Consider the following 12,059-nt stretch of genomic DNA (forward strand, 5'->3'; position numbering starts at 1 on the left):
CACTGGCGCCTGTTGAACATGCAGTGAATGACTCCATCCTGTAAAATTAATTTCTTGAGAAATGAAATGGCTTGAGATGGATGTCTCCGTCTCTCTCTTCTTGAACAGCCGAAAAAATGGGATCTTTCCTGCTCTAATAGCAAAATGAGTTATTATATGTAGATCAATTCTGCTTGTTATGTTTTATGTGTATGAGCCTCATTAAACAAAACAGCCTTGCAATCACGTTACAATCTCTCAAGAGGCTCTTCGATAATAGAACACATGACGTGCCCTCTTCTCTCTTCTTACTATTTGTTTCCTTGTTCATTTGTGGCTCAGTCCTCATTTCAGCCGCAAGGCATCTTTTCCCAATTCTTCTTCTTCTTTTTCTTCTTCTTCTTCCTCTTCGTTCCTCCATCCTTTTCTTCTTCGGATTAAATCTTGCGCAATACCACGGGGAATTTCCCACTCTATTTCTCCTTGATTTGGCTCGTGCTTACCCCTCCTTCTGTGTCGTATCTGTACAGGTAGCCAAGACTCTTTTACCATTATCCTCAACCAACCTTTGCGTCAACCTGCCCTACAAGGCGCCGTTACGCTTAAAACCTTCCCCCCTCTCCCCCCCTCCCCTTTTTTTTTTTCCCTTAATTTCTGCTCCTCATTGCCATTAGCTCATCCCAAACTTTGAATCCACGGTTATTTTTGTTCCTCCCGTCGATATTCTTCTCAACCCCATTCATCTTTACTTTTCCCCCTCGCCCGTTGTCAGTAAAGGCCATTTTGAAAGTCTGTCTACGTCATTGGTTGAAAACAAGCTGAATTGCGATCAAGAACGCCCGCAGAATGATTCCTGCGGTGGCCTAATCTAAATTGGCTGCTGTTTACGGATTCTATTTCTGTTACTTCTATATTCTCAATATATCTTATTGGCTTACCTGTTTTATGATTGCATAAACCGCCGCTTTGCTCATCGATGGCTTTCTAGACATGCGTCCTCAACTCTGCTTCCCATCTCAGTGAGTCCTACTGTACTAGCCAGAGGAAGCGCGCGCACGTTAGCAAAGCAATCCGGAAGAAAGGACAAGACTGCAACGTCCCTTACACCTTTGATTTTGTGTCGGTTCACGCGAAAAAGAGGCATCGGATATTTGGCTTACCCACAACCATGTCGACACTATCACCTCAGTTCGTCCCAAACGACTCGCCCAACCCCACAAAACTAAATGACGCTTCCTTTCCCGATCCTTATCTCTCGACCCAGCTAGACCCCGAGGTAGCATCTTTCAGATCATCTGCAATCAGACTAACCCCTGTGAGCGGCGAAGATCTTGGCACACGCGATGCTTCATCTTCCCCTATAGGTTCCCATGTGCACAGTGACTCGCCCCGAGATGAGGCACACCCAGCTTCTTATTCTGAATATCTCAGCCCCGCGGACGACCTCTCCAGTGAAATGAGCGTCCATACGTCGCCAACCGCCGATTACCTGTCGGCAGCCTTCAGTACAGACCTATCCCCAGACTCGAATAGTTGGCAGCATGACGGAGGTTTGCATCCAGGCATGCGCAGCACTGCATTAGACCCGAACAAGTTGAACTCTGCACAGATGAACATGGATCCCTCTCAACTAATTACTCCGAATCTAACCAACAAGTCAAGTCTCTCTTCTGAGACGACCAGTATCAAGAGTCAGCCTGGTTCTGTTACCTTGCAGAACCAACCGCAGGCACTCGCTTTGATTACTTGCCCCCCGGATGAACGTCTGGATGTGCCCGGGGACTTTGGCTCTCCCAGGGCCAGAAGCCCAATTGTCAAAATTGAAAGTTTTTCCCGGGGTGATTCGCCGGTCAGAGATATGCGGCGACCGAGTCATTCTTCAACACACCTTTCCCCCGGCGGGCCATCTAGCGAATCCGACGAGGATGCCGGGGTGGACAATGGCGGATATCTTGGATCTGTCCAATCTGTCTCGCGAAAACATGATGGATCCTGGATTCCAAACGCGGCTACTGGCCATGCTGGTGTGGATCCCACGTCTCGGGAAAATGTTTACGTGCCAAGCCCGAATGAGCTCGAGCTGCGGCGACAGTTGGACGAGAAGAATGAAGATATTCGATCTTGGTCGGCCTCAGTCAGTGTGGCGAATAGTGAGAATGGCGATGACCCAACCCCACACAGGGGCCGCAAGCACACAGGTAACCGACGCAGAGCGAAGAGTGCTGGCGACCCTTCGCTCCAACAAGATTACTTCAACTTGAAAGTTGCTCTCATCCCTGGACCAGGCGTACTCGTCACTGAGAACAGCGAAGAGGAATACAGTGATCATGAATCAGAAATCGAGGGAACCGGCTCGGAAACCCCGGCTGCCAGTGTGAACGAGGCGAGATGGGCTCTGGGAGAACAGGAAATGCCGCATAGTCGGGAACAATCTAGTCCTGAAGGTGAAGAACCATCACCTCATCAGTTCCTGGGACGACCTCCCTGGCGAGATCTCGTTCCGGTCCCTTCCCCGGACATGGCCCGTACGCAGCCTGCAAGCTCAACTGCGGCCATGGTCGAGTATGAGAGACGTGTGAGGGACTTGGATAATGTTTCGCGCGCGGCGACTTGGGGCACCCGTGACGCCGATATCAACAGTCTCGTCGGTGCGGGGGGTTCCTTCGAAAATTTGTCTATCAGCAACGACAAAAGCAGGAAACACGAGAGGCGGAGCAGTCTCCGCAAGTTGTTGCACAGGAAACCGTCCAACAATCTCAAACCACCTAACAATCTCAAGCGGCATCTGTCTGATCTCTCTATCTCGCTACCTGGCTCTGATGACCAGAGCAAGGGTGACGAAAATAAAAGCTCCCATCAACGGAAGAACAGTTTCCCGCATCGCAAATTGAGCCTTGGTCTTTCACCTAGGTCGCCTAGTTTGAGCACTGGAGGTGCTGTTATTGCTATAGCCGGGCAAATGGCCGCCATTGGTGGGAAGGATACCCTTCGGGCGGCATCCCCAAGCTCCACAAGCAACCCTTGGCCTTCGCTCAAGGTCCGTGGACGAAGCAGAAGTGAAATACCGAGGCCGTCAACACCTGGACTCATCGACCTAATGACAAGCCATGGTGGGCCACCGGTTGCCAATATCGCATATTCACACTTACAGCCAGAACCTCGCAGCGCCCCACCAAACCAAACTCGACTAGGGCTTGGCACCGGTGACAGTGATGAGAACGACGATAATATACCCGATGAGAGAGGATTAGTAATGGATCTTTCGGTTCAATCACGCCTCCCCGTCCCTACATTGGAAGGGTTCAGGACTCAGATCGCTCAATTAAATCCCCGACTTCAGCCGGCACTACTTGAACGCTTTGCCAACGAGCAACTCCGCCGCTACAAAAAGTTGGTAGAAAACAAATTCACACATACCTGTGCGGTTACCCAGAAGGGCTGTGCTTCGGGCAAATTTTGCTTTGCGCAGGGCGGCGGAGCCCTGTTGTTGACGCCTCGTGCAGGCCCGCAGGACTCAGAAGCCCCCCATACTCAATTCCAAATCCCTGGGCATGGTGAGGCAAGCGATGATTCCGCAGCCCTCGGAGAAAGTGCTGTCACTGCGGCACAGTTCCCTCCAGGGGTCCCTTTGCCGCCAGTCAAACGGCTCCCAGCGGAGTTTGAATGCCCGATATGCTTCCAGGTGAAGAAGTTTCAAAAGCCATCGGATTGGACCAAGCATGTCCATGAAGATGTGCAGCCATTCACCTGTACTTTTGCCCATTGTAGCGAACCCAAATCATTCAAACGAAAGGCTGATTGGGTCCGACATGAGAGCGAACGGCATAGACAACTAGAGTGGTGGACCTGTTCGGAGCCCGATTGCAACCATACTTGTTTCCGAAAGGATAATTTTGTACAGCATCTCGTCCGCGAGCACAAGATGCCAGAGCCCAAGGTAAAGAAAACGAAAGCCAAGGGACCATCCCAACATCCGGTAGATCCGAATTCACCCGAAATGATGGCGGAGATCCAGCGCGAGCGCAAGATCGAGCAGCTCTGGAACCTTGTGGAGCAATGTCGACATGACAATCCGAAGGGGCCCAAGGATGAGCCGTGCCGGTTCTGTGGTAACGTCTGCAGCAGTTGGAAAAAGCTTACGGTGCATTTGGCCAAACACATGGAGCAGATCGCGATGCCCGTGTTAGCTCTCGTCAACGAACGGGATCTGTCGTCCAACCTGGGACCAGGTTCTCCTGGCAAGGGCGATCTCGGCTCCGAGCCAGAGTCGATCTCGCGTGAAACCACCAATTTTGCGCCCAATCTGAACGGGGTCCAAGCTAGGGCAGGCATGCCCATAGGCTACACGCAGGCACCATACCCAGATCATGACGTTGGGCAATCCGACGGGCTTGAGGTCCCTCTCAGCTCCACCGGCGTTCCCCACTTTACCACCATGTCAGGCGCGTTCATATCCGCCGAGCCTGAGCCGATGGACGCGTACGACGAGTATAGTGTGCAGGTGGGACTGCAGCCAGGGGGGGTCATGGACCAGTCGCGGCTCATGTCTATGCACCAGAACTCAGTGACATATCCTCCCCCTTTCAATGCCGGGCCGCGTCCTCGGGTCTCCAATCAGCACATGAGCGTATTACAAGAATCGTATAATTTCTCCATGTCTCCCACGGAGATGCAGCCGACCTATGACCCCCAGTACATGTCATCCACAGGGGAGAATAGCTATGTCTGCCAAGGAGCCGTGGCACCCACCATGCCATTCACTGCGCCCGGGGCCTACCCAAACCAACTGTAGTAAACCGGTTTACCACTCGATCTATACTGGACCGGGCCGTAACCGTCTGCCCCATCACATTTATTTAATTCTTTTTGTATATGATACCCTAGCGCACTAGCCTGGCAGATCGTGAAGGAAATTTTCTATAAACTGATCTGAAACGGTTTTATTTCTTGAGGATTCCATCACTTTTTTCTTTCTTTTCCTTCCAGCACTCCTGGGTATTGGCCACACTATATGGGTGATGATTTTCTTTTTGGATCTCTGGAGACAATTGATCTGCATTAATATACCCATAGGCAATACTAGATGATTTACTCGATGGTCATGTCTTGGCCTTGTATAGCATGCGCGTCAAGTGACAATTACTTTTTTCTTTTTTGCTTTTGTTTTTTAAATTTCCTTTCTCTCTTTCTTTTCCCTTGGCGAATATTTTTTAAGTTTTATGACTTTTTTGTGGTGCTTACAGACATTTTGGGCCCACGAATGATTGACGTTAAATTACTGACGCGGTGGAAGTGACTAACGAGTTCTTCGACGCGATATGTAGGAAAGAGGGACCTCGTATGAGAATTTGAGGATCTCTCTACGTATATGTACACCCTACCTCAGGACTAGGAGTAGGAGGAAGTAGTCCACTCGCTCGATGGAAATCCCGAAAGGGACAGTTGCTCAACGGATGATGATTGGACAAGGAGGCCATGCACCTGGCCCAGAGAGAGAAGCACGAAGAACGGGGAATCTTGCAACTAGGCCACTAGATGCAGAGTTCGAGGGAGGTTGACCAGCGAGGGAATCTCAACCGGCAATCTGTCAGCCTGAAAAGGGAAAAAAAGAAATGAGACATCACACGGCCGGATGCACTCACAAGTTCCCGGTGAGCGGCACATCCCCTGTTATTTTATTTTATTTTGGTTATAAATAGTAAATGAGTAACGGTACTATTGCAGAACTGGGAGACCACGATGGATGATTTTGGCTGCCGCGGAAGACCCCGCCCCCCCCAAAAAAAGGAAAAGAAAAGAAAATAATAAAAAAGCGGATAAGAAGCCAAACGACAAAAGGAATTCAGGAGGAGAGAGTGGAACTTAAAAATAAGATAAACACGAGTTTGAAGGGGATCGACAAAATGGGATGGGGGTTGACTTTTCAGTTGACGGAATACTTTGGGGGTGTTCGTCCGCTAAGGTTTTTTATTTTCTCGACGCCAAACCTTCTGTGAAGACGACAAGGTTGGCTTTGACAGTGAGGTGGAGGTGGAGGTCCTCGATGAGGGGATGGCAGACGCAACTCCTCGGACATTGCTTATCTGCGTGATCTGAAAGTCGTTCAACGAGGAGTAATATGTCCATACTACGACTACAGATCCCAGCCAGGGATACACTCAATAGATGGAATGAATTCTGTCCAGCTTTCCGAGGCAGCCAATCACAGGGACAAATTACCCATATATTTTGGATTAAGGGTCTGGGCTGATAACATACGATTTCCACGAGATCGGGTGGGAATGCAGATCCAATGAGACCGTTGGCTAGTAAATAAGATTAGGTGGTAGCTGGAGTGATGTACAGGAGTAATCATAATAATCAGCAATAATGAGATTCGTACTTTGGATATTAGCCCAGATTAGCAAGTTTAGTACTAGTACGAGTACTAGTAGTAGAGGTGTGGTGGTCGGTATATGGTGCCGATGTCCCTTTTCCGAGATAAAAAATACAACATTAATTATCAAAAAGAAAAAATAAAATTCTTTTTCTCGCATGATGAAGTCTTTTTGAGGGAACTTTGTAATCCTTACAGGCACAGCCACGCTGTTGTCCGTGTGTTATTGGTTCTCATGCTGGTTGTCATGATGCCGATGGAGTCCTTCTCATTTTCCTTCGCTTGCCAATCACGGACCACATACCACGCGTGCCATGGAGCCCCCTTACATTCCATCCTTCGTTCTCTTAAGAGAATTCCGAACTAAGTAAGTAGCTTACCTGCCATTAGTCAAGAACCTCATTCGTTTCAGCTGACGAATCCCGGGGACTCAATTCCCGATGTGGAGATCGACGGTGGGAAGCCCGAGGGTCTTCGCCCTTTCCCCCCTCATTTGGACAATGAAGTTGGATGCTCCATAGTCCATACTGCTATGGAGATAGTAGGGTCCTACGTATAGGTACATCCATACCTTGGGCATTCTGAGGCTGTAATGCCTCTCTATCTGATCTAATCACATTCTACTCGTCCGATCCGACTATCCAGGGGTAGCTCGAGAGAGCTTGTTCTGCAATCAGCTACTGCATGCTAGGAACCTGTATGTACATACCTTCTCCGTCTCTCTCTCTCTCTCTCTCTCTCTTTATGTACCTGGAGCCATTTCTGACGAAATTGTTCTGGGAAGAAAGGAAAAGGATGGTGAGATGGTATGGTAGCTAAATGAAAGTAATATGTATGTATGTACATACATGCGACATGAACAAAAAGGAAAAAGTAAAAAAGAAGTAAATCAGTAAAATTCTGTTTTCTGTCGCTGATGTATGACAGATCTTAATGAAGGGTTGAGAGCGGTCACGTTAATTTCCCCTCCTCAGCTCTCATCTCCCCTTCAACCCCCAAACAAGAATAGCACAGAATCAATCAACTTTCATTCTTTGGAAGATCCTCAATCCCCCATTCCTCCAATACTGTCTACTTCTGAGCTTTAATGGACTCTGCAGTCCAGCTCCCACTGATTGGCCCCTTCGTATGGATGCACAGACAGTACGTACTCTTGGGTGCCCCCCCTTCCTCTTCTCCTCTCTCCTGTCCTGTCAATGTGGGAATCTTTCTTTCCCTTTTCTCTCTGAAGTTTGAACACGTTATCGCGTGGGGTTTGGCGATGGACTTAGTTAGTGTCCACCACCGGCCCGTCGATCACATCGTCTATCCTTTCCCTTCTTTTCTGCCGTTGACATTAGTGTTCACTCTCGTCTTCCCTTGTCGTTTCTTTTATTAATTATATATAGGGAGTGTGTTAATTAACCTTGTTCTATTTAAAAACGGATCTTCTTCACGGTCCCATCCCAGTCTATGTTTCATCTCAGAACTTACTCAGCCTCACTGCCCGACTTTCTCATCGGCTTCTCTTTTTGACTATGTTTGGTCTGGTCTCAACTATCATCATTTCTACAAGAAGACCATTTTGACTGCGGATAGTGCCTAAAAGAAACTACATTAGACCCATGGCCTATGAGCGCTTTAATTATTTATATAAATCACTCCGCTACTCAACTCACGCGCTATCCTGACGCACCACCCCCCACTACTTTGGCTTGTCAATACATCCTAGACGTGGAAACGATTATCGGGAAGGTCATTTTAGACAGCTGACTTGACAGCTATGAGCGTATGTGACTATCGTCCGGTCTCGTTTAGTCCTACCTCAATTGTCAACCGTCAGGGAAATATTTGACTAGTGAACTAACTATGCCCATTTGCCTTAGGAGCCTAACCCCAAAAGACTGACTTGGGACAACTCGGGGGATATCCTCCAAGGCATGCTGGACCGGCAGGTCGCACCAACGTCACCGCAGTTAGAGTTCTCATCGGATGGGTTTGTAACCTCTGAATACGCTCTAAGCGATCCAGCATCTTTTCTGGGCCTGCAGTTCGGTCCCGACTCCGCAGTAATCCCGCACAGCCATCTATCTATGTTAAACCAATGGCCACCACATCAGCAGCAAACATCGCCACCACCGCCTCAACCCAGCTTGGACGTTTCTCAGTACCATCACCCGCGTTTAACGAGCAATCAAGATGCGTGGAACCCGCTTCAAGTAACGGGCGTGCCGGTGAACACGTCGGCATGGGTGTTTCCTAATGCGAATAAGCTTCAGCAAACGCCTGAGGGTGGCCGCAAAAATTCAACGGGGCAGTATAGCGCAACTTCCGAGAGCGACAGCCATTATAATGGCTTCCACCCCTCAGATTCGGGATACTGTAGTCGCAGCTGTACCACGCGTTCGGTCACCACGTCGTCTTACGCGGTTGATTCCGTCAGCAGCCCATTCTTGGCGCCGCATGAACATGAACAAGAAGATCGAGCGTCAATGCTGGACCTCGGTCCATCCCAATGTGGTGATACAGTTGTCGATGCGCTGGAGATAGCAGAATCACCATCTTTGATGTGTCATGACGTGATTACATGTGATTACCCCAATTGCCCTTGGACGGGCAAGTGTCCATCCGACAAGAGGTATGCTTCCTCTCGGCAAGCATGTTTTGCCAAAATTACTATGCAAAGGAGCCATGAAGTTGATTAGCAGCAGGAAACATGAAGCGAGACACAGAAAGCTGTTCAAATGCGACGAGCCCGGTTGTACGCGGAAGGAAGGCTTCGGCACCATCAATGACCTTGCACGACATAAAAAGTGCGTCCACAAGCAGGAACCAGAGCGCGGCCCTAAAGTGCTGTACATGTGTTTTGGGAGTAACTGTCCACGCCGAGGTAAAGAATGGCCGCGGTTGGACAACTTCCGTCAGCATCTCTCCCGGATGCACAATGACGAGGATACCAATGAACTGCTGAAAAGGTAAGTTGTCTGTGAATACGTTAGAAAAAGCAAGAATTAAGCTCGTCCAGGTCGCATGATTGGTATGAGTCTTATGTGAAGCCACGAGTTGAGCCTTCATCTTTTGCCGACCGCTTCTCGGATGAGGTCACGGTTGCTGCTTCTGAATCAGAATATGTCAGGAGGGATTCCGGTCAGGACCTTTACAGCTTGCGGTCTCCAGATACGCCTGTCTTTCGGCCATCTAATAAGTCAAGCCTTCAACCAATTAAGGACCCCCAGACTCAACGGAGATATTCTACCTTGGATAGTGCACCAAGGCTGCCTGCAAGAGATACTACGCAGCGCCTTGAACTACCGGCCCTGACAAACCTCAATCTGAGCTCAACCACGGACCTAGACCCTTCGACTTCTTCTCGCCTAGGATACTCCCAACCTGATAGTATGGAAAACATGGTATCCAAGATGGCTACTAACATGGTCAACGTCATGGCAAGAATGATGAATAGCAGTAGCAATGATGGCGGTAACAGCCAGCGCAGACATAGCCACCATATGGGTGACAAAGTAAAGACACTTGAGCGGGATGACGGACTATCCGACCAGAAGCGGGAGATGATGCAAAAGATTCTATCTGCAGCTTTAGACCAGGTGTCCGGGAACTCAGAACTTAGTCAGGCTGCTTCGCAGGCGGTGCCTGACAGTAAGTCCGACAAAAAAGGCTGGATACAATGTGAATTCTGCACAAAGCGCACGCGTTTGCGCTGCGAAATGAAGTAGGTGAACATACGTCGCTTTTATCTGGAATAGAGTCCTAACATCTCAACTTCAAGGAAACATAAGAAGCGCCATGAGCGACCGTATGGTTGCACATTTGAAAAATGCAGCAAGACCTTTGGTAGCAAAGCTGACTGGAAGCGACACGAGAACTCCCAGCATTTTCCCTTGCAGAGTTGGCGCTGCACCCTTCCCGATGCTACGCAAGGGGATAGATCTTGTGCTCGCCTATTCTACGACCAAGGAGAATATACCCGTCACCTAAAAAAGCATCACCATGCAGAAGATAATGAGGTGCAGACTGCACTGGCCAAAAACAGCATCGGTCCGCACGGGCAGTCGCAATTCTGGTGCGGCTTCTGTCGCGACATCATCCCACTAAAGGGCCAGGGTCTTGCCGCGTGGAATGAGCGCTTCAATCACATAGATTCTGAGCACTTCAAAAATGGCGAGCGGATCGAGGATTGGCTCCTCCCTTCGGGGCATCTGACCAAAGGCCGAGAACGCAGCGAAGGAAAGGAACCAATCGGAACGCACGAAGATGGATATGGCGAGCCTCCAGCAGATGATGTGAGCGACGATGAGACTGTCGGCAGTGTCTGTAACTCTGAGGGGGAGAACCCACGGGATGAAACCCCGATGGCGGCCCCAGAACAAGTACATGATCTTTCACTTCGCCAAGTGAACACTCCTTTCGAAAACAATTTTCCTATGTTTAACTCTCTTTCCGACCAGACGAACTTACGAAAACGCAAATTCTCCGCCCCGCAACCGTCTTCAGACTACTACGTTCGGGCAGATATTCCGGCCATGGAGAAAAGATATAAGACCGATGATGCCATTCAATCCCATTATGGGAACCTCGTCTACTGCGTAAGTTATTCCAGATCAGTTGGTTTTGGAGACAAAGGATAGGCTAACCCAAGAACAGTGTCAGTGTACGCAGGGTCCGTTTTCTTGGTCTTATACCGCTCAATGCTTATACTGTCCACATAGCTTCTGTGGCAATTGTGGGAGTGAGCGCCAGCCTCGGCCTAATGGATATATAGAATCCTCTTAAAGGATACCGTACATACATATTGAGCCTACCAAACTAGCTCTAAATGATATGAGAGTAGCGTCAGATCTTACATTGACATACGGGGTATATACAGTACACTGTTCACATAGGTTAAAATAAGGATCCCTTATTTTTGGGTCCCCGTCAGCTCCCTAGCCTGCTTCTCCAGAGTCGCCACTTCTTCTGTGAAGAATTGTTAGGAACAATGCGGGAAGCAAAGAACAGAAAAATAATAGGAAAATTCAATAAACACATACGATTCTTGATATATTTCGACTCATCCATTTCAAGTTTCAGCCATGTCCAGTAAATCACTTGGTATGTGAAAATGGCTCCCAAGAAGACCTTGGCAAACGGACTTGCGAAAAGTTTGTACCGAGATACCTGGTATGAGTTAGCCTTTTTTGGGATCTGGTTATTTGGCCTTCCAAACTTGAAGGTAATATGAAAGTGTCTTTGTTTATAGAGACCTTGTCTCAATGGGTCCATGACTTAATTTACGACAATGGCGACAACAAAAGCTAGGAAGCACTTACCCCTTCTTTGAACGAACTGGATTCGTTGGTGTTCAAGTTGCTCCCAGTGGTGCTAAATGGTCTGCGAGATGGGGACGCAGTAAAGACGAAACAAGTTGGTGGGGGACGGGTTAATGGCAACCGGCGAAACATATTGGGTGGGGAAATAGGTATTGTCTGGTCAAGTTTTATGGGCCGAGATTAGAGGTAGTGGATTGATTCTGGTTCTCCGGGGTGCATATTTATATATATATATATATATATAAGCCAAACTGAGTCGTGGATGGAAGAAGAATCGATGACTCAGCAATCACATGACAGAGTCGTCGCTAAAGCCGCATTAGGCAAGCGGCTCTGCATTAAATCATGATGGACAGGCGGGGAGGAGCCTAAGGACGATAAGCTTCGAGGACTTGGGG

The 12,059-nt window shown here is 48.8% G+C and overlaps 4 protein-coding genes across 4 annotated transcripts; 3 read left to right on the forward strand and 1 right to left on the reverse strand.

Moving 5' to 3' along the window:
• Positions 1–26: 26 nt before the first annotated feature.
• BDV38DRAFT_206164 (uncharacterized protein) lies at positions 27–934 on the forward strand. Its single transcript, XM_032052525.1, has 2 exons — positions 27–746; positions 814–934. The coding sequence occupies exon 1, from the start codon at positions 186–188 to the stop codon at positions 651–653; it is 468 nt and encodes a 155-aa protein (XP_031917511.1). The 5' UTR covers positions 27–185; the 3' UTR covers positions 654–746; positions 814–934.
• BDV38DRAFT_205768 (putative C2H2 finger domain protein) lies at positions 901–4,917 on the forward strand. The gene has a single exon (XM_032052521.1). It carries the CDS (start codon positions 1,148–1,150, stop codon positions 4,769–4,771), a length of 3,624 nt encoding a protein of 1,207 aa, XP_031917512.1. The 5' UTR covers positions 901–1,147; the 3' UTR covers positions 4,772–4,917.
• Positions 4,918–8,117: 3,200 nt separating this feature from the next.
• BDV38DRAFT_279349 (putative C2H2 finger domain protein) lies at positions 8,118–11,114 on the forward strand (the record flags this gene model as incomplete). Its single annotated transcript, XM_032058999.1, has 7 exons — positions 8,118–8,123; positions 8,221–8,972; positions 9,046–9,309; positions 9,360–10,064; positions 10,122–10,938; positions 10,997–11,003; positions 11,062–11,114. The coding sequence occupies 7 exons, from the start codon at positions 8,118–8,120 to the stop codon at positions 11,112–11,114; spliced, it is 2,604 nt and encodes an 867-aa protein (XP_031917513.1).
• Positions 11,115–11,252: 138 nt separating this feature from the next.
• Positions 11,253–11,793, reverse strand: BDV38DRAFT_279350 (uncharacterized protein; the record flags this gene model as incomplete). Its single annotated transcript, XM_032059000.1, has 3 exons — positions 11,253–11,308; positions 11,383–11,509; positions 11,662–11,793. 3 exons carry the CDS (start codon positions 11,791–11,793, stop codon positions 11,253–11,255), a joined length of 315 nt encoding a protein of 104 aa, XP_031917514.1.
• Between the last annotated feature and the right edge of the window lie 266 nt (positions 11,794–12,059).

Source organism: Aspergillus pseudotamarii (assembly GCF_009193445.1).
Source record: "Aspergillus pseudotamarii strain CBS 117625 unplaced genomic scaffold BDV38scaffold_8, whole genome shotgun sequence".
Lineage (NCBI taxonomy): Eukaryota > Fungi > Ascomycota > Eurotiomycetes > Eurotiales > Aspergillaceae > Aspergillus > Aspergillus pseudotamarii.